The 22304-nt window shown below is 40.3% G+C and overlaps 1 protein-coding gene across 2 annotated transcripts in view; it reads right to left on the reverse strand.

The window, feature by feature from the left end:
- Positions 1-237: 237 nt before the first annotated feature.
- Inpp1 (inositol polyphosphate-1-phosphatase) overlaps positions 238-22304 on the reverse strand; it is a 29927-nt gene continuing 7860 nt past the window's right edge. Inside the window, exons 1-6 of one of the 2 annotated variants that reach the window (XM_008835620.3) lie at positions 18224-18285; positions 10934-11181; positions 8564-8624; positions 5304-5504; positions 3217-3391; positions 238-1426 (exon numbers count right to left, since the gene is read on the reverse strand). In XM_008835620.3, the coding sequence (XP_008833842.1) occupies positions 874-1426; positions 3217-3391; positions 5304-5504; positions 8564-8624; positions 10934-11137 (1194 nt within the window). In that variant the 5' untranslated portion in view covers positions 11138-11181; positions 18224-18285 and the 3' untranslated portion in view covers positions 238-873. Of the gene's footprint in view, positions 1427-3216; positions 3392-5303; positions 5505-8563; positions 8625-10933; positions 11182-18223; positions 18286-22304 lie in introns of those variants that run through there. The other variant, XM_008835619.3, reaches the window with a different exon arrangement.

Genomic DNA, 22304 nt, shown 5'->3' on the forward strand with positions numbered 1-22304 from the left:
GTCTGTCTGCATATCTAGCTATGTATCTATGTATCTATCTATGTATCTATGTATCTATGTATGTATCTATGTATGTATGTATGTATGTATGTATGTATGTATGTATGTATCATCTATCTATCTATCTATCTATCTATCTATCTATCTATCTATCTATCTATCATCTATCTGCTTTCTCCCTCCCTTAATATCCATCATCCATCCATCTATCCATCCATCCATCCATCCATCCATCCATCCATCCATCCACTTGTTCCCTCCCTTTTTCTCCTCACTCTTTGCGTTTTTCCCCCTCCTTTCTGTTTCCCAGTCTCTAACTTCTTCCCTGCTTTTTCTAAAGTGGGAGGGAGCCCACAGTGTCTCTGCCTTTCATTTTTATAAGAAAATAAAAGAACACTATGGTAAGTACATGAACTTGGCTACATTATGCAGATCCACAGATCTAGATGTTCTTTCACAAGCTAAAACCACAGATTTCTCTTTCAAGACAAGAAATAAAACCCAAGCAAATCCTATCTGGATTTCCCCCAACATTTCAGTGATGATTCTGGTATAGCTTAGATATTTAGTCATTCTAATCATTCTAATTGAACTGAAGTTTTCCTCATTCTTCAATATTTTATTGACATATTCCAAGCAACATTAACAATGCAATATTCAGTGTAAGAATATCATATACCAATTTAATTGCAGCATGATCATCATTAATTTACTGAAATTAACATTATGAACACATAATGAACACTAATGAGAAAAATGTTCCTCAAAAGAGGAAGGTGAATATCAATAGGACAAAACTATCTTCAAGAGATAGAGATAAAAAGAAACAGTTTGAGTTTGGTTTGTGGGTAAACTGAGGTCAGAGTCCTATGTCTATGTCTCCAAAGGTGCAAGGTTTTGGATGAGGAGGCTCAGAAACGTCTCCAGCTGCTTCCTGGACCTGTATGCAATCAGTCCTCCCTTGTTGGCCCAGAGATCCACCCCAGAAGCACCTTCGTTTTCCACATGGTATAGCAACTGTGGCACATCCACCCCCGTTTCTGGATTTCTTTCCAAGCACTCTTTCATGTCTACAATGCCCCCACCCATGGCCCTCAGAATGGCATGAGCAGCACAAGAGTCCCACTTGTAGGTGGTATCCTCTGAAAAGATATAAATGTCAACCAGGCCTTGGACAACACAGAGGCTCTTGTAACCAGCCCCTGCTGCCGGGAAGATGCTACCTCCACATATGCGCGACAGTGCGTCTTTGATAGTCTCTTTTTCGCTTGTACTGATGACTGCAGAAAAGGGACGGGAGAACTCTGCATCTAAGCTGGTGTTTTCAGTCTGGGCTTCACTGCTGTTTCTTTTTGAGATGCTGAGCTTCAGGGAATGAATGTTGGTCCCCATGTAAGACAGGCCCCAGTAGCACTGTCCCTTCCACCTGCAAAGAACAGTTTCAGACAAGCATGCTTGGTTTTCATTATTTATGTTGCTTTCAATTGTAACAATGTGAAAAATGCATAGTGCATCAAAGCCAGCCTCAAGCTTAAGTGGTGGCTCTGAGCCTGGAAATGAACACTGAGTTGCTAATTCATTTCCAGAAGTTGCTGGCATGCTTGCAGCTGCCTGTGTTGTTACAGAGAGGAGTGCTGGTATTTTACTTCATTCTCATATCCAGCTGAGCTAATACTATACAATCCTTATAAAGAATTGTTAAGAAATTTCAAAGATTTTGGATTCTGTGCAGATGTACTCATGGCCTAAAAATGGAGGCGGCTGATATAGAATTTAGTGCCACAGATTCAGGGATGAGCCACCTGGGTTTGTATGCAGGTTCTACTACTTGATAAATGGGCCTTAGCCATATATTTAATGTCTCTAAGCCTATTCCCTCATCTGTAAATAGAGTACCTGACACAGAGGCTAAGTGGAGCACTGATGTATGGAAGGTGTCATTACTATTGCACATGAGTCCACCTTACTTGGTATTAGAAGCCCAAGAGGGGCTAGTGAATGAGAAAATCAAAAAGAGTAAGCCAATGACAATAGGCTTGCTATAAGGATTGTAAGACATTTGTAAGTAGATCTAGATGTTCATTTTTTTCCCCTGTGAAACTTTAAATGACAAAAGCAGTAATGAACATTTGCAGTGTTTTTAGAGGCCAGAATCACACAGATAGTATAGTGTTACCCTAGTTGGATATGAGAATGAAGTAAAATCCCAGCACTCCTCTCTGCAACAACACAGGCAGCTGTGAGCATGCCAGTAACTTCAGGAAATGAATTAGCAACTCAATATTAATTTCCAGGCTCAGAGTCATCACTTACAGCTTGAGGCTGGCCTTGAAGTTGTGATCCTCCTGCCTCAGCTTCTGGAGTGCTGAGATTACAGGTGTATACTACCATGCCCAGTATTTAATGACCTTTTAAACATTACCAAAACATATTTGGTTTAGAAGAAAACTGGGGTAGAGGAAAAACATTAAAATTCCAGAGGTTTAAACTTATAACAATTAAGGATTAAATGATCCTTAACTGAAGTAACTCAATGATTAATAAAATTTGGTAGTCCTAAATAGTGGAAAGTGTGAGGTATTTTCAATGAAAAACTAAAAACGCTTCTTCTACTTAGACTCTGCTCTGCCCAGGAGTCAAACTCTCAGCACAGAGGCAATAGGGGTCCTGGTAATTCTCCATGCTATAATCAGAGGTCAGTAGAAATGGTCAATGGAGGAAGCAGGAAGGAAAATGATGCTGACAGCATTCCGAAATAGTTAGGTCTAACCCTGGCCGTATCTGTCAGTCTTTCCATTCAATACTTTTCACATTTTGTTTTGAATTTATTCTAACATTATGCAGAATTTCAACTGGTGATAGTAGTAACATCTACCTTGTTCCAGTGTATTGGAAAACAGTGTTTAGCACCATTCTCTTCTGGATTTGAGTGGATTCTGGAAACAGGGAATAGGATTGCTGTATCCCAAATATGAAGCCCTGATTTCTCCAGGACGGTATTTATTTCTTTTAAAACTGATATCATTGTCACTTAGTCCCAAATAAAACTATGCCACACCCAGGACTGAAGATAGAAAGCACCCCAATTTAAATATGGGCTTCTAGTGGGAACACCCCAAACCAGCCAATCATGGGAATGTCCTATAGAGGGCCAGCCCTAACAACATGCAAAGATGAGGCCAGAAGTTCTCAAAACCAAAAATATTCATCTTTTACCTGAGAGTAGTTAGGTCTTGAGACACAAAGGGCTGATTAATGACTCCCATCAGGGGCATGCCTGTCTGGATGTCATAGACACCAATTAAAATGGTGACACACTGAAGTCCGCTAGGGAAAATGCCTTGGTTGGATTTAATGTTGGCAGAACCTTTAATATACTGATAGGTTGAATCTGAAAAATAAAAATTCAGGTAGCGATTGTTTAGAAGATAATGGTAAATATATCTAGAAGCATTGTCTTTAAAACTTCTCTTTTGTACTAATTGGTAACCAATCAGATTTCACCTTCAGATATTGCTTCTGCTGAATTATTTGAACTCTCATACTTCACGCTTAAGTTGCTTATGTTTCATTCTTCTGGGTATATGAGAACTCTTCTTTTTTTAATTGGTGTTTTGAAACAGGGTTTCTATATAGTACAGGCTTGTTTCTAACTCAAGATCTTCCTGCCTCCACCTTTTAGATTCTGGGCTAGAAGGCATGTGCCACCACATCTGACTTATATGAGAACTCTTGAAGGGACAGGACATGTTTATAATCCTAAGGAATCTAGCATAGCATATTGCATATCAAAAGGACTCAAAAACAGTTCCGGATGGGCTCAGTGGGTAAAGTGCTTCCCATACAGGCATGGGCACTCAAATTAGTGCACAGTGAAGATGTACCTGGCCAAAGATCCAGAGAGTCAGATAAACATAGTTTAGGGTGGATCCCAGAGACAGGAGATTCCTGTCCTTCAGAACTGTAACAGATATCAATTTACCTTTAGGTGATCAGAAATTGGGGTAAAGATTCTTAATGTTCATACATAATCTACTGGTTAAATATTATGTAGTTATCTGACTAAAGGAAAGCCATTTCTTTAAACACTGTGTTAATGTGCTTGTAGGATAGGATGGTCAGGCAGTTCAGCTCATTGTAATGAGTTCTTATAACTGTGCTGGGAAAAATACACCAGGAAGATGGGAGAGGAAAGATTTCATTTTTTAACACTTAAAAAAATGATGGATTGGTGCTGGAGAGATGGATCAGTGGTTAAGAGCAATGGCTACTCTTGTAGTGGGTTCAATTCCCAGCACCCATATGGCTGCTAACAACTGTTTGTAGCTCCAGTTCCAGGGGAACCTGACACCCTCTTCTGACCTTCCACCATGACATGGGTGCCCTTACATACATGCAGGCAATATACTCATACACATAAAAGTAATAAAAATATTTTTTTTAGTTTTTATGTGTATGGGTATTTTGCCTGTATATATATATATTCTCCTTGAGCCACCATGTGGGTATTAGGAACTGAACCCAGATCCTCTGCAAGAGCAGCCAGGGCTGTTAACCCCTGAGCCATCTCTCCTACCCCCTTGTTTATAATTTTAAATTTTTAAATTAAAAATTAATTCTCTGGCTAAGTGTGGTGGCACATGCCTTTAATCCCAGCACTCAGGAGGCAGAAGCAGACAGATCTCTGTGAGATCAAGGCCAGTCTGGTCTACATAGTGAGTTCTAGGCCAACTGGGGCTATAGGAAGACCCTGTCTCAAAACACACACACACACACACACACACACACACACACACACAAATTTTCTAGACAGGGCATGGCCATTGTTTTTAGGAATTCAGAGCAGCTATGGTTACCTGTACAAGACCTGCATAAGCTCAAGCCAGCCAAAATTAAAACATGAATGAGGAAGGAGCTCACAAGCCCCACCCCTAAATGAGGAGCTATTGGTAGTTGATTGATAGTTGCTGGGGGAGAGAAAATCATTCTCCTTTGAGGGTGTGCTTATTGGTAGGTGCCTGTGCTCCAGTGAATGGCCCCACATACATTCACTTATGGGAAGCACTAATTGGGCTTAGGGGGTTATCAAAAAAAAAAAAAAAAAAAAAAGAGGGACACATGTTAGGGAAGTCTGGGGGAGTAGTTGGAGGGAGGAAATGGGGGAAGGAATAAAATCACATTTCATTATATGAAATTCTCAGAATAATTAAAACAATAGTTTTTGTCTCTTGAAACTTCCCTCTCCCCTTAAGCAAAGCAAAGGAGCCAAAGCATACACAGCAAACACATGCTCCTACACTTACCTATGGGATCCACCCAAATTCCCAGAATGTCTTGTGGAATACTGACTTCCAGGGAATCCAGAGTGGGATCAGTTAAGTCTACATCCTGGTGAACCACCTTAGCTAAAGCTTCAGATGCTTGTGTGTTGCCATTAAGGACTCTGCTAAGAAGTTCTGCCGTTTCTCCCTCTGTAGCACACAGCTCCATGGTAATCTTTTCCCCTAGAATAAAGACAGACTGAGGCCATTACATCTCAGAAGTTTCAGTGGTAAATCATCAATGGGAGTAGTAGGGAGGGGAAAAAGGAGCCTGTGCTCTTAGGCCAGGTGAAGACTTAAATCTGACTGACTGTCAAGATCACCTAGGGCACTGGTGACCCAATGTTCTACATGTCAATGGGAGAGAATGGGCTCCAAGACTCTCAAGGCCTGCTCCCCAGAAAAAAGTCTTCATGGGAACAACCTTGCATCCAGTTTAAGGAGATCCGCAGACCAATAGATGATTAGTCTTTTATTTGGTTAGTTTTGCTTTTGACTTTTAGTATGCATAGATTACTCTGTGTCTGAATAAGTTATTGAGAAGAACGGAAGTTTTATTCACATACTGAATTGCTTCTACTTCCTTACAATACAGCTTTTAACAAGAAAAAATTGTTTATTTTCAATAGTATAAGATGGAAAATAGAAATCTCTTAATGACTCAATGCCACACACAAAGGCTCTCCCCTGTGTAACATACTGGAAGAATTACAAGACCAGCTACCTTTCCATCTCTTAAAACAAGTATGTTAGGCCACTGGTGAATGGGGCCCCTAGATTCCAGGGAAAGGAAGAGAAGATGCTGGGAAAATAGGCAGATTTAGCCTGACATGGTGATACACACACACACACACACACACACACACACACACACACACACACATGCAACTATAGCACTTGGGAAGTGGTGGCAGGAAGATCAGGACTTCAAGTCCAGCCTTGGTTCTACAGCAAGTATGAGGTCAGTTTGAGCCATGTGAGACCCTGCTTCAAACAGCAGCAAAAAAGAAAGAAAAGAAAGTCAATAGTAATAAGAAATGGCAGCAGAGTGGAGTGTAGTGCCACATTCCTAGAATCCTAGCATTTTGGAGGGAGGCTGAGGCAGAAGGATCATGTGTTCAAGGCTATTCCGGGCTCCACAGCAAAACCTTGTTTTAAAAAACACTCCAGGGGGCTGGAGAGATGGCTCAGTGGTTAAGAACATTGACTGTTCTTGCAGAAGACCCAGGTTCGAATCCCAGCACCCACATGGCAGCTAACAGCTGTCCATAACTCCAGTTCCAGGGGATCCAACAGCCTCTTCTGTCCTCCACGGGCATTGCACGACATGGGTGCGCACGCTCACCTACATACAGGCAATACACGCATACACATAAAAATAATAAATAAAATATTTTTAAAAACCTCCAAAATCCCCCAAAGTCACCAAAACAAAACCCCCAAACGAACAAACACAAAGAAGTCACAGCAATGGAGGGGAAAAGAAAAAAAAATCTTCAAAAATTGAGAAAACATGGCTCTCTGGGCTATTCCAGCCATTCCAATCAGCAGCACCTGGGAACTTGTTAGCAACTTAAAGCCTCAGGTACCTGCTGAATTTTAAGAAACACCCGAGGTCACTATAGGATCAGTAAAGCTTGGGGAGCCCAGTGTGAATCTATCACATTGATGACTCTGTGCTTTTTGTTGGGTTCTTTTGTGGTGCTGGGGATGCAACCCAGGATCTTCAGGCACGTTGAGCAAATGCTCTACCATAAGGCAACACTTCTAGGCCACAGTAATGACCCTGAATCACCAAGAAACAGTCACTGAAATGTACGTAAGTTCAATTCAAGCTAGGTTGGGGTGTTAAAGCTGGGGAGTCATGATGCTAGTAACTGTCACATACTGAATACTACTTCGAGCTTATTAAAAGCCATAGATCATTCAAATGAGTAAATCACGGCCTTCTTTGCTTAAGATTGGCCAGTTGGTTTCCATCACACTTAAAGGCAAGTCCAAACTGCTGCCACTGACCTGCCTTCCAGCAGTCACTCTCTTCCCCTCTCCAGGTTTCTCTGTCCATGGAAAAGGGACAAGGAATGCTTTTTGCCTCTATAATTCTAGACAAATGATGCATTAAAATAACTGTTTATGAAATAGTCAAATGTAGGATTGTAAATTAGAGTGTCTTGTGAATTAATCATAGGAGTTATTTTTAACCTTCAGAAGTTGAAACAAATCTCTCCTTTTTTGAGAGTCATGGCACTAAGTACATGTTGAAGTCTCACCCACTGAGGAGGTGACAACATTGGGAGAGTTGATCCAGAAATTAGTTTTATTTGTAAATTAGTTTTCTTTGTGATTCTAGATATTTAACAATTTGTCACATGATCAGCTTTAAAGGTCATTATTTTATATCTTCTACCGTTAAATAGACACAAAAATGTTTCTCTGAAAAAAGGTAAAGATTGTGAGGTTTTCCCTCCACCATTAGGGAACTCAGAGATTTATTGAAGGAGACCCCACTAACAGGAAATGAAGTAAGTAAGACTAAAACCTTGGTACAAGCTGGGTGAGTGACATATACTAGTAGACCCAAGTTACTCTAGAGGCCATGGCAGGAGGATCACTTGAGCCAAGAGTTCAAGACCAGCATGAGCAACATAGGAAGATCCCACCTTAAACAGATATAAAGCAAACAAACAAAAACAAATTTAAAAAATGGTACTAAAATGAAGCTTTTAGTTAACTAAAGAACCTTCACAGAGATCCTGAGACCCAGAGAAATTCTAAAAGTGAGCACCAAACAGTATTTCAGGACAAGGCCTCCTTTATAGTCTCAGTCAAAGACTGTGGAGTCCCAGCATGTGCATAAATGAGTTTAAATCCAGGCCCTGACTCGGTCTACTCAAGTATATAGATGGGCATCTTTCTCAGGGCATCAATTAACCCCATTAGATTCAAAGGCCATCCAATTTTTCCCAAAGGTTAAGTCATAAATTATTCGAATGCTACAGATTCAAATTTAAAATGAGGCACAGACTGACTAGAGGATTCCAAGAGACCGTCTCTCTCTCTTTCTAAAACTTGAATGTCATGATATTCTGAGGCAGCACCTAAGTGAAGCTTAGAATTTAAATATATTATGCTGTTTGCACTGAAAGACTTCCCAACATCCATATATCTTATGGTCTAAGTTGGAAATCAGAATAAAAGATGATAGTTAAATTATAAAAACAGATTACAATTTTTATACTTACCCAAATCATTTGTAAACTCATTGGATTCTTCTCCAAAAACTTTTTTCCCCAAACCTGGAAACTGAATGAGTCAGAGTTTGACAAAAACAAACAACAGCAAACCCCACCCGCACAGTCACTTCTGAACAGAGTTCCACAAACACAGATCTGAACTTCAGAAACTTCCAATTCTAGAAGCCAACTTGAGCATGAAAAACGTACTCAGTTTGGCCCAGTGTGCAGTTTTCTAATATTTTCCTCTTCCTTTGCCAGTTTTGAAAGTCCAAACCATGGCAGAGGTCTGGCTTCCCTATGTCCTGCCAGCCTTCTGTGTGAGGGGCATGGGACTGGGATGCTTGCAGAGAATATATTCTATTATTATTATTTTTTAATTTTATACGTATGAGTGTATTGCCTGCATGTGTGTAAGTGCACCCATGTCGTACAATGCCCATGGAGGTCAGAAGAAGGCATCGGATCCCCTAGAACTGAGTTACAGATGGTTGTTAGCCACCATATGGGTGCTGGGACTCAAACCTGGGTCCTCTGCAAGAGCAGTCAATGCTCTTAACTGCTGAGCCATCTTTCCAGCCCCGAGAATATATTCTAACCCTGCTCTTAAACATCATCCCATGGAACTTAATATTATTGATCAGATACCTAAAATCATTTCTTAAGTTGGAGAGAAGAGATTGGAGGGCAGCATTAGATTTTGTTCCCATTTTCAGGGATGTTTCTGCACCTGTCAGATGTACAACATTAGCCTTCATACTAGGAGATGATAGAGGAAAAAAGAAAAGAAGAAAAACTATTGACTCATAATCTATGCATTAATGTAGGGTAAAACAATGGATTCCAGTAAGGCCTGCCTCTCGTCTCTGTGAGATCAAGAAGCTTTCAAATAGATACATTTCCCTTCTCTCAAGAAAAAATTTTTTTCTCAAAATATATGCTAACTTCTGATATGCATGGTGTTTTCAGGAACAAAAGCAAAGAACTGCTTCAAATACTTTTGTAAAACAGTACAAATCTACAAGGGTTGGCAACCTGCCTATTCATCAGGACTGGAGCTCGGTCTCCCAAGCCTGATTAAAGACCTGTTTAGAATGCAGGATGGAGGGGTCCAGAAATAAAAACATTTAAAGCAGCCTAAATGGAAATCATTTGTTCATAAATTCTGGCATTACTTCATGAGTAAACAATTGCCTGGATGTGTTCTAACGTGTCAGGGCACATATTAACCCATAAAAAATAATGTTGATACATATCTAATTCAGCTGCTCAACCAGTCCTTGCAGCCAACTGTCTCCATCAGTAACAAACAAAAATAAGCTTGCCACATTTAGTTCACTGGAGCCAGTGTAGGGCATGAAAACAAATATATAGTTTGTGGAAATATTATTATTTATTCTCTTATCCTGCCTGCAGTCAAGATTTTACTTGATTCTAAAGGTGTCCTTAAATTTTAAAAAAATTCATTGAAAATATTCCAATATTTTATAAAGCTTTGTTATAAAGTTCTATCCTCCCAAATATGAAAAGAAAAGAAAACATATAAAAGACAATGTAGAATTATAAGAACACAGACTCTGGTTCAAAAACCATGCACAGCCATGCAACTTTAGGCAAGTTACTTAAACTCTTTGTGCCACCCCTTTTTCAACCATTATGTTGGACACATAGTTCTTACCTCATACAATTGTTACAGGTAAAATTAGTATACTTAAAGTCTAGCACACTGTAAGCATTTATAAGTGTCTGCTGGTATTACTATTTACAAATATTGTTTTTTTTTCTGGTCAGTTCCATACTTAGAATCACAATCACTATTAGTCACAACTAAAGAAAAGGGAGATTTTATCTAATTATGAGCCCATAACCAAGGCAAATATTAGAGAAACGATTTAGTTGAAAAGCTGAGACTTTATGCATGAAGTTAAAATCAGTCACAGAACAGCATACTTTTTCCTTGTGCTGAAATGAACCACACAGGTCACACAGGCTCCACCACACAGAAAAAGGTACCTAACAATTCACAGCAGTGCAAAGCTGTCATTTTCTCTAGTCATGGACTTGGTAGGGATCTTAATTTTGCATTGTTCCAGAAAACGTATTACTTATTAAAAAGAACCTCATCAATAAGTAAAAGGTTCAATGCAGAATGCTTACATGTTAGAATTGTGAGTGCTTCTTGTTTTCTGGTTTGCTTTTCTATACTTGAATGATTTCCTGCAAAGACCATTTTTGAACACTGTAATCAAAATAAGGGTGGGGACCCCAAGATGTCTATTTGAATCCAAGACATTCTGAGGGTCAGTAAAAGGCATGCTGTTGATTCTGTCGGGCCACAGAGGCAAAGATCTCATAGCTCCCTTGGCTGTGACCTCTTACCTTGTTCTCCATATTCTGTTTTATAACTTCCTGTACCAGCACATCGGCCAGGGTCTTGAAATCAACAGCAAACTTCTTGTTCTTCTCTCCATCTTTCTTCTCCTCGATGAGCAGCTGGAAGAGGGCGTCCTGCTGCCTGCACGCCCTGGCGATGTTGGCGGCTTTCTCGGAGACCCGGAGCAGCTCCTGGAGGATGTCTGACATTGCCGAAGCCTGCCTATCAGTCTCACCCACCTTCTGGCCCTCAGCTGGAAAAGCACAAGAATGTGAAAGAGAAAGCAGTTCAGAGAGCTAAGTCAGGGTGCCTCTCCCACTAACGCCCAGCTGGCAGGCAACTTGTCAGCAAGGCTGAACGGCTGCTGAGTACCCCGCCGCATCTTCAGCTTGTGGGATTGCAGCTACAGTCTAAAACTTGAAACTTAGTTCTCAAATCTTGTAAAACAACAATTACACTCTTAAAATTCGTTACTCAAAGACCTGAATTATCTGTGAAAGAAAACAAAATAAAATCTTTGACTAAGAATCGACATTCAACTTACAGATCCCTAGACAGAAAAACCACAAATCACAACGTTAATGAAAAGCCAGATTCCCAACGACCTTAATGATCCAAAGGGCTCAGCAGCAGGACTAAAGCATTGCTCTTTCTCTCTGTGAGCAGCCGGATGAGGGATGACATTCCTGCCGTCAGTTCTAGAGCAACTTTCTCATGTACTAAGTGGCAGGGCAGCAAGCACTGTAGTGTCTGAGGCCACTTTTGAGCAGCACAACCCATCTCGGGCCAACTTCATTCAGTTCCACCAAAGAAATACAGTGATCTGTGTGAACTGACTAGAAGCTTCTGTAATAAAGTGAAGTGAAGCTTGCAACTTGTCAGGGCTTGAGAAGTTCTGGCTTCTAAGAGTGATGTATCATGCCTGAATCTTTCTAGTGGGCCTGTCTTGCAATGGGGAAACATTCTTCACCTATTAATAGTGGTGCTCTCTCCTTGAAAGTGTAATTCAGATTTCATTCTTGTGAGAACTGCTGTGAAGATTATCTGCCCTGAGTTACAGTTAGGGAAACTGAAGCTTAGGGAGGCTGAGTAACTTTTTCAGGATTGCACAAGACTAAAAGGCGGGGTTCAGAATGGGTCATGCACATCACTGGGGCTCTTTATGATCACAAGAGACAGTTTCCTATATTAAAAGAAGCTTCCTGGACAGACTCTAGGAAACCGAGAATTCATGCAGCTATGAAAATGCTGATGCAGTAGGGCTCATGGTAAATGGTCATAGCTGGTTTTGTCTTAAGCTTGCTAAAAAAAAAAAATGTTTCACTTCTTAAGATTATGAATCAACCACCCTGAGAAATTATGTCCATCACCAGAAACTAAGGAAAAGTGAGTAAAATCATGAGACATTCCCCTCACCACTCTACATATTTCAATGTCAATGGTCATCTCTGGAGTGTCGTGGTAGAACAGGAGCCCACACTCTCCTATTGCATCTGCAAACCCATGGGTTTCCAGAAAGCAACTGACATAATTGTTTCAAAATCCCTACCCATGACACTCCCTCTTCTGTCAATAATGCCAGTCTTCCCTTAATTTGTGGTAAGGAAACCAGAATTAAAATATTTCTGTACAAACTGAATTGAAATCATCACAGTCGGAAAAACTTAAAAATAGCATGTTTGTTGTTTTTTTTTTTTCAGACATATTGCTTGTTCAGGCTGCCTCAAACTTGCTATAACTGAGGATGACCTTGAACTCTTGGGGCTCCTGTCTCTACTTTCTGAATGCTGGGATTATGGACATGCATCACTGTTCTAGTTTGCTTTCTGTTGTTGTGATAAACGCCATGACAAAAAGCAACTTGGGGAGGAAAGGGTTTATTTGGTTAATACTTCCAGGTCACAATCCATCATTAAAGGAAGTCAGGGCGGGAAGTGAAGCAAAAACCATAGCAGAATGCTGCTTATTGGCTTGTTCTCTGGCTTTTGCCTGCATTGGGGATGGTACCACCCAGCATGGGATGGGTCATCCTATATCAATTCACAAATAAGAAAATATGATATGCCCACAGGCTAATCTGATCTAGTCAATTCTTCAATTGAGGTTCCTTCTTCCCAGGTTTTGTCAAATTGACAATAAAAAGTAACCAGGACAACCACCACAATGTCTGGCCAAAAAGTAATTGTGTGTGTGTGTGTGTGTGTGTGTGTGTGTGTGTGTGTGTATGTATGTGTGTGTGTGTGCACAAAAGTGTGTAGCGTTCATGTGTATGCTGGTGCATGGTATGAGTGTAGATAGAGACTACAGGTTGACATCAGGTATCTTCTTCAGATACTTTGCCACTTCGTTTTTGAGACAGGGTCTCTCACTGAACCTGACTGACTGACCAGCAAGCCCCAGGGATCTGCCTGTCTCTGCCTCTTCCTCACTGGGATTACAGGTGTGGGACACTGCTTTTTACATGAGCACTGGGATCAAACTCAAGTCTTCCTTGTGCATAAGCATTTTACTGACTAAGCCATCTCTGATCCCTCAAATAATCTTAATAGCAAAATATAAGACTACTATGTGGTCTGTAAATCATGGTTTTGAAGAATGCTTAATCATAAGGAAAGATATGAATGCTGTATCAAGTACAAAACGACCTATGACCATAACATATATATGTTATCAATTTGTGTGTTAAGAGAGAAAGAGAAAGAAGAGAGAGAAAGAGAAAGAGGGAGAGAGAATGAAACTAATAGGTGATGTTTTAGAGGTAATTGCTTTATAGTGAAATCGAGGATTTAAGTGAAATTTTATGTAATTTTCAAATATTCTACAGTAAATATATAGTGTACATAATTTATTTTATGTCTCATAATTCTTATAAGAAACAACATCATTTATTTAGTGGTTTGATTGTTTTGTTTTGGTTTTTTTTTTTCCCTTTGAACTGAGCCTTGGGTCTTGCACATACTAGACAAATGTGACCGCTCCAGCCCTGTTTTTGCTTTTTGATACCTGAGATGGTTTCACTAAGTTGCTCAGGCTGGCCCTGAACTTGATATATATAGTCCAGGAATACTTTGAACCAGTGATATTCTTTCCTCAGCCTCCCAAATAGCTGGGATTACAGGCGTCTAGCTAAGAAATTACATTTTAAAAAAGTAAGGATGAAGCCATAAGAATTAATGAATTCCTTGATGCAGTTGTCCAAACAAAATGTGCCTATGTAGTAACACGAAAACTTTTGGAACTACAAATGATATAGCTAGTATCTAAACAATCACATCTTAAATGCCTTTTTACTCAGGACCAAGTCATTTGTTAGAAGATTCACTTTTCTTTGACATGAACCTATACATTAAGAAAGACAGTTGTATTAATAATGTAAAGCCACTTGGACTTAGAAAATTTATGGCATCTACTATATAGCATACTTGCCAAAAATGATAAGTTAAAAATCAATATACTATATATATATCCTCACTATAACATATGAGCCCCAATAATACAAATTCAATAACCATATTTTTATTTATTAGCAAATAAACTGCATTATTTTAAGGAGAAAGAATTGATGAACTAATAGTATCTAAATTCTTTGTTATTTTAAAAGCAGCATGGGGATACAAAGGAATCTATTTTGAACATGAGTGAAATAAACATCATGAGAGTTCTTTATCACATTCAACTGTGTTGAAACCAATGTTTATTTCCTTGGTATCTGAAAAGACAGTTACACTTTTGGGCAAATTTCTACATAGCTGCCTCTGGGAACCTAGAGTTCCTCTTCTTTTAGCCCTGGCTTACTTCTTTAGTGAAGACCATTCTCACTATCTGAGCAGAAGCTGCTTAGGAAGCATGGCAACTTTGCCAAAGGGAAAGCACTTTCTGCTGTGGACGCAGCCCTGAAATGAACAGGGAGTACAGGCTTTAGAAATGCAAAGCACCATCAACTGACTTCAGTTCCAAAGTCATCCTGCATCAACCTTAACCTCTCTTCTTTTGACCCATGGCATCACTGTCATATTTTGTCAGCCTCCAGATGGAACTGCCCCTTTCAGTTGAGACTTTCTCCCACCAGCATTTCTAACCAGCACACCATTTCTGCAGCTAGCTCCTTTTCTCCAGGTCCCAAGTCTGGAAAAAAGAAAATCTCCTATGGCTTACACGCAAACTTTCTAAATTGCTGGCACAATGGTATAGCTTTGTAGTCCTTGTTTTTTGGAGGTGAGGCAGGGGGTTGCTTAAACCCAGCTAGAACAACACAGAGAGAGACCCCCTGCCTCAAAACAACTTTCTAAAAAATTGGCACACCTGACCTACTACTTTCTGGCTGAACAGATGATTTCTTTCCCCCCAAACTCATCCTCATATGCTTCTTAGCTCCTGCCTTATCTCTGCTCATCTATCCTGAGCTCTGATTCATGCAGAAAGAAGGGAACCCTGGGCATGTCATCCGTACCTGGGACACTTGAGACCAGTCATCTATGGAAAAACTGGGAGTAACACCAGTACAGAATTTCTTTAGTTTTCTATGGAAAGTATCTTTCAGATGACTTGAAAAAGCAAAGTTACACATCCTCCTTACACACTATGGCCTTCATTTTAGGGTCAGTTGGCACTTGGTGGCAGGAATTTTAATGGAACCTTGTAGGTAGAAGAATTGTTATCATTACTTATGTGCAGGATTAAACAGAGTTAGTTATTATTGTTTGGATTTTTGTTTGGTTGGTGTGTGTGTGTGTGTGTGTGTGTGTGTGTGTGTGTGTGGAGATCAGACCCAGAGCCTTGAGCATGCAGGTTAAATAGTCTACCACTGAGCAACATTTCCAGTTCTTAGATTTTTGAGATGGGGTCTCACAATGTAGCTCAGGCCCGTCTTAAACTTAGTTTGAGCCATATACATCACTATTTAATTGGCACTGGATTTCCCTTTTACTCTCAGAAAAACTCTTTCCTCGGTTGTTCCTCAGCCTCACTGTAAAGTGCTCTACTAAGTACTTATGTTCCAATGATGTCTGTCTTAACCAACTGCATGGCACTGATGATGGAGGCCAGACAGGAGCTTTGACCATGGCTAATGCCTACTTTTTCTTGTACTTATTTGCTGTTTAAGACTGGGTGGCTTCCAGAACAGAAACTTGTTTTCTGGAAGCTCTAGAGGCTGGCAGGGGCCCCTCCTGTCTGTGTCCTCACCTGGCCTCTCCTTTGTGGGCATGAATCTCTGGCATTTCTCCCTCTTCTCATAAGGACTCCAGTCAGGTTGGATTAGGATCCACCCATATGACCTCATGCAGCCTTTGAAGGTTCTTCATCCAGAAATACTGAGTCATTTTTCAGTATTTTTGGGGGGGGGTTGGTTCCAGACTTCCCACAGATATCAAAATACATGGATGCTCAACTCTCTTACATAAAATGGTAGTGTTTACATAGAACCTACACATAGCCCCCTGATGATTTAAATCATCTCTAGATTACTTATAATATCTAGCTCATTATAAATGCTAGGTAAATAGTTTCTATATTGTATTTCTGAGAAAATAATGACAGGAAAAAAGTTTGTGCATGTTAAACACAGACACTTTTTTTTTTCAATTCCCCATCCATGTTTGGTTGAATCCATGGAGCAGGATGGATACAGAGACTGCACAGTCACATTCTGAGGTACTTGAAGGGTCAGGGTTTCTACAACTCAATGTTGGAGGTTTATGGTCTAGCCTGTAACACGTCTCCTGAGGAAGAAGCCCACACAGTCCATCCCTTTGTCTTTTGTTTTCTTGCCAAGCAGTAAAAGTGGGACAAAGTTTTCTTCTTCATTTATGTGGCCATGGAATTTATTTCTGTGAGGTAAATTTTCCAGCTAGAAGCTACCCACTTTAACAGCCAGACCATTAAAGACACAGTGAATATTGAAATACCTCCTCCTGGAAGTCTTGCTCTGCAACTACCTATCGAGCTACCTTTCAGCAAAACAGACTTAAAGAAGTTTCATTATTCATCATCTCAGACTAAATGTGTATGTGAAAACATATATGATTTATAACCAAATATATATAAACATATACACATAGAGACATAAGATTTTGTCACAATGTCAGAATTAAAGTTTCTGTCTTCTGGGAGATTTTCAAGTCTAAGTAGAATAATATTGGGAAAAAATGAAGTAGGAAGGTTAATTAAAAAACCCAGGGAACTAGGGAGATGGATCAGTTGGTAAAGTGCTTGCCATGCAACCACAAAAGCTGGATCCTCAGCACTCATAAAAGCTGGGCATGGTGGTGCATGTCTGTAACCCCAGCGTTGGGTGGGGCAGAGACAGGTGGACCCTGGTGCTCACTGGCCAGCCAGTCAAGCTGAACCAAAAAGCTCCAGGTCAGTGAGAGACCCTGTCTCAGAAAATAAGGTAGAGAGGGATTGAGGTGACCTTTAGTTTCCTCATGCATGCATGTATATGTGCACCTGTGTACACATGTGTACCTATACACACACATACACACACACATACACACACACACATGCACTCAGGCAAAAAACACAAAACAGAATCCTCTCCACAAAGACAAAACCTGGTTTTAATTTCTAGCCATTCTCTCATCTCATTAGAATAGCAGCGATAAATCAGGCATGGCAGTGCAAACACCTATAATCTCAGCACTCAAGGGAGAGGCAGGAGGATCAGGAGTTCAGAGGGAGCTCAAGGCCAACCTGGGCTACATGAAATCTTATCTCAAAAAAAAAAAAACCATACTCATACATACACACACACAAAGGGCTGGAGAGATGGTTTAATGGTTGAGAGCACACACTGTTCTTCCAGAGGACCTGGGTTTAATTCCCAGGACCTATGTCAGGCAGTTTGTAACTACCTATAGCTCCAGCCAAGGCTGATCCAATGCCTCTGATCTCTATGGGTGCCTGCACATACCCATACACATGCATATACCCATAAGCACACATGTATATACACACAATTAATTAAAATAATGCAAATAACTATTTTAAGAAAGAACAACAAAAATTAGAAGTTTAAAAATCATTTCTGGAGCTAGGATATAGCCCAGTGGTAGGGATCTTGCCTAGCATTTGTAGGCTCTAGGTTTGATCCCCTAGAAATGATGAAAAGAAAAAAGAAAAAACATATCAGAATAGTTTATACACATATTTAAGAGGTAATGAACAATATAATGTAAAAGACACAGTCTTTGTAGTCAAATTGACTTGTGTTGTAAACATAGCTGTGTGACATCAGGAAATTTGCTCAGCCTATCTGAGCCTTTCCTTATCTGCAATATGAGAATAAAACTTACCTTACAGTGATGTCTAATGATCAAATGAGGTATCTCTGGAAAAGCACCTAGCACAGAGCTCTACACAGGGTAGATAATAAATGGCGGCTCTGACTATTAAATGTGACCTCACAGAAACCAGTCACATGTCCTTCCTTGAGAAAATAAGAGGCTGGAAATTTATTTGGGTCACTGAAACCTTTGCTGAAAATTTACTAGTTCATTAAATACAAAAGCCTGGGAACTACTTGTCATTATTTGAATAACCCAGAATAAAGTCCCTTTATGTAGGCCAGATCTGATTGCTTCAGTTTCTGGGCATCTGGGTGGAAACTTTGGCTCCTGGAGTCTGGCTGTGCATCGACTCTGGCCTCACGTCAATCTAAGGGTGGCCTGGGAGAGACACTTTTCTGTGAACGGCTGTTTTGTCAGAAGACTGTGCGAGGACTCTTGAATCCAGGGTCTGTTCTTGTGAGAAGAGCCTGGCTGTGCCAGAAGCTAGCTATGTCCTTCTGTTGTTCACAGTGATGGAAGCATAGGACAGAGATGAGGGCCCTCAACAAAACAGATGGCTCCCTCATGAATGGCTGGACATTCAGTGTTTCTGTTGACATTCACTCCTTCTGGAAGATAATCCAAATCCACAGAGTCTCATTCCTTCCCCTTATACACTGGCCCCACCCTTCCCTCCTATACACACACATACCAGAAATGGTAATTTGCAGTCACTATGTGTTGGCCCTGCCTGACATACAGCTTTGGCTGATGGAAAAAGAGCTCAGCTTCTGATGCACCTGAGTGTTTTACAAAACGGTGTTTGTCATGATCTCTTTCAAGGGCATGCAGCTGCCCAAGAATCTCCGTAGATGCAGCTGAGGCATGGCCAAGGCTCTACTCAGCTCACACTGCTGCTTCAGGGAAGCAGACTCTGCTCTCCCTCTCCTTTTTTTCCATCCTTAAGGCTTAAGGATTGGAGGCTGTCTTGGCAGAAGAGACAGAGGAGCAGAAGCCAGTTCCCAAAGAGTTTAGAGCGAGGCTCAATCTAATGTTCAGGCACTTCCCTTGACAGCCGACAGAAATGATCAGTGGCCCACTTGGTCACCTGGGCCAGAGAAAAACTGAAGTTTTACCAAGAACTTACAATCCCACCTTTTAGGAAACTATATGTTTTGTCTTACTTTCAGATATTTGGCCATCAAAGATTTCTTAGGAGCCAGCATTACAGAAAAGCGTACTGTGGTCTTGATAGGATCATGATCATTACATTAGAGACCATGATGAAGACTTAACTATCTAGTAGCTGATTTTGACTTCCTATGCCCTGTTTCTATGCTCTGGGAATACTATTAAGTTTCATATGCTATTCACTTTGAGTTACATGTCTTTCCTCTTGCTTTAGTTTCTACGTCTTTTTAAAAAAAATATTTTACTTATTATTATTTTACATGTATGCATTTATTGCCTGCATGTAGGTAAGTGCACCCATGTCATGCAATGCCTGAGGAAGACAGAAGAAGCTGTCAGATCCCCTGGAAGTGGAGTTATGGACAGTTGTTAGCTGCCCAGTGAGTGATGGGATTCAAACCCGGGTCTTCTGCAAGAACAACCAGTGTTCTTAACCACTGAGCCATCTCTCCAGTCCAGTTTCTGGCAGTCTTAGAACCTGCTCAAGGGCAAGAGATTTGAATAAGCACATCACAAAAGAGATCCAAATTTCTGACACAGATGGTCAATAAACATGTGAAAAGGTAGCCTACTGTCAATAGTCAGAAAAAATGCAACTTAAAATCTCAACAGAGGGACTGGAGAGATTGCTCAGTGGTTAAGAGCACTGGCTGCTCTTGCAAGGGACCTGGGTACAGTTCCCAATACCCACGTGAAAGCTAAGAACCATCTGTAACTCCAGTTCCAGGGGATCTGACTCCCTCTTCTGGTGCACAGGCATTGCCTGACACAGGTGCACTAACATGCATGCAGGCACAACACTCATACACATAAAATAAAATTAAAAATTTTAATTAAAGAAACCCAACAGAATACTGCTACATGGGCAATGGAACAGCTGAAATTAAAAAGACTGAAATTTCTAAGTTTGGATGAAGATGCAGAGCAATGAATTCTTACACAGTGATAGCATGAATGGAGTTGGTATAACTACTTTAAAAAGTCAAGTTTGTTGAATGTAAGTGTCATCTATGATCCAAAAATTTCCCTTATTCGCATATACCCAATGAAAATGTACGCACATATGCACAAAAAGATATTAAAAGCAGAGGAGTATTTATGACATTCCTTCCAATGAGCTAATGCTGGGAATAACTCAAATAACCAGCACTAATAAAATGAAGTAAACAGCATGTTCACACAGACAGCAGTGAAGATGGATGAGGCACAGCAGTAGGCAACAACATAAAGGCACCCCTGTGAAAGAAGTCAACTCGAAAAGATATACTGTGCCATTTAATTTATTCCATGTTCAAAAACAGGCTAAATGATGTTAGAATTCATAATGGGAAAGATCGTAAGAGCCAGGGAGGAGGTGCATGACCATATGCAAATAGAGTCCTACAGGCTCCTGGGACCCTTCTCATATGACCTACCACACTGGTGTCAGCATGTGCAAGACCCATGCAAACTCAAACAGACAAAAATCCAACACAGAACTGGAAATGGACAGCAGGCTCCAATCTTAGCCACAGAATTATGGGCAGCTGACTACTGCTGGATGAAGAAGAGCTGATATTTTTAAAGGGGGAGACTCTAGATAGGCTGACTAGACCTCACTGGATGAACTTGCACTGAGGGACATCTGGGGACACTAACGACGTGACACAAAAATGACAAAATGTATGAATTCCAGTGGGGAGGGTGGGAGGGAGAAAATGGGGAAGGGGGTACAAAGATGATTAAGATGTTCTATATGAAATACACAAAAATTCAATAAATTTTTTTAAAGAAAAGAAGTCATAATGGTGACTACCTCTGGAGAATAAGGTGGGGTAATTGATAGTCAGAGACTGATGGGGGCTTTTAGGCACTAGCAATTTTCTGGATCTCTGAGGTGGTTAGTAAAATATGTGGCTGACTTTGAATAAGCTTATTAAGATATACTGAGAAATTCATATTTTTACTTCTGCATTTCTAACTCAATAACTCTGTGTGTGTGTGTAATGTATATGTGGAAAGACAAGAGTCAATTCAACTACGGGCTCCTCCAGCAGAACCATTCCTGAATCTTCCAACTCTGGTTCTTGGACTGAGGGGGAACCAATAGGGGACATATCGCTAGCCCAGATCTCCAACACACTATACATTTGTTTACTTGTCTGTGTCCTGTTTGGCAAGAGACTTCGACATGTGTGGTTTCTTATAACTCACAGGGCATACTCAGAGGTGTTCAATAAATTCTGGCTGATGAATTTCCTCTTAGCTATATAAATACAGAATTCATCTTTGTCATTGTGTTTATCGGACTTGGATTTTATCAGCATTACCCAGGTATTACTAGGCACATGGGGCCACATTTGTTTATAGGAAAGTCCATACACATTCCATATTTATTTATAAAAACAAGCCACAGGTCCCACTGGGTGACAAGCAACTGAACTACATTTTTTTTTTTTTGAGCACTGAATCAGAATCTGAAATTACACTGTCTCATTTAGAGAAGCCCTCTCTTTGATAAGACTAATTTACTTAATTAAGTCACCCAAAATAGTAAGCTAATTTGTTTTTGTTAGAAAAGATGGTAAATGCAGGATATACTGGTGGCAGAGAATGTAGCTCAGTGGTACAGCACTAGTCCGGCATGCGGGTTTTATCCCAAGAACCACAAGCTTCATTGATTAATCAACTAATTAATTAGAGATGAGAAAATTTTAGCTGACCAAGGTGGTACATGCCTATAATCCCAGCACTCTGGAGACTGGAGCAGGAATATTTCCAGTTCAAGGTCAGCCTGGATCACACAGTAATACCATCTCAAAAATCAAAACCCAAATAAAGAAAAGGGAATATATACATTAATATATTTAATCTAATATTTCTCACTCTTCCATAACTCTGAAATAGTGTTGACACAGATGCCACTTATAAATTGCTT

This window comes from Nannospalax galili, unplaced genomic scaffold (assembly GCF_000622305.1).
Source record: "Nannospalax galili isolate Female #2095 unplaced genomic scaffold, S.galili_v1.0 scaffold115, whole genome shotgun sequence".
Lineage (NCBI taxonomy): Eukaryota > Metazoa > Chordata > Mammalia > Rodentia > Spalacidae > Nannospalax > Nannospalax galili.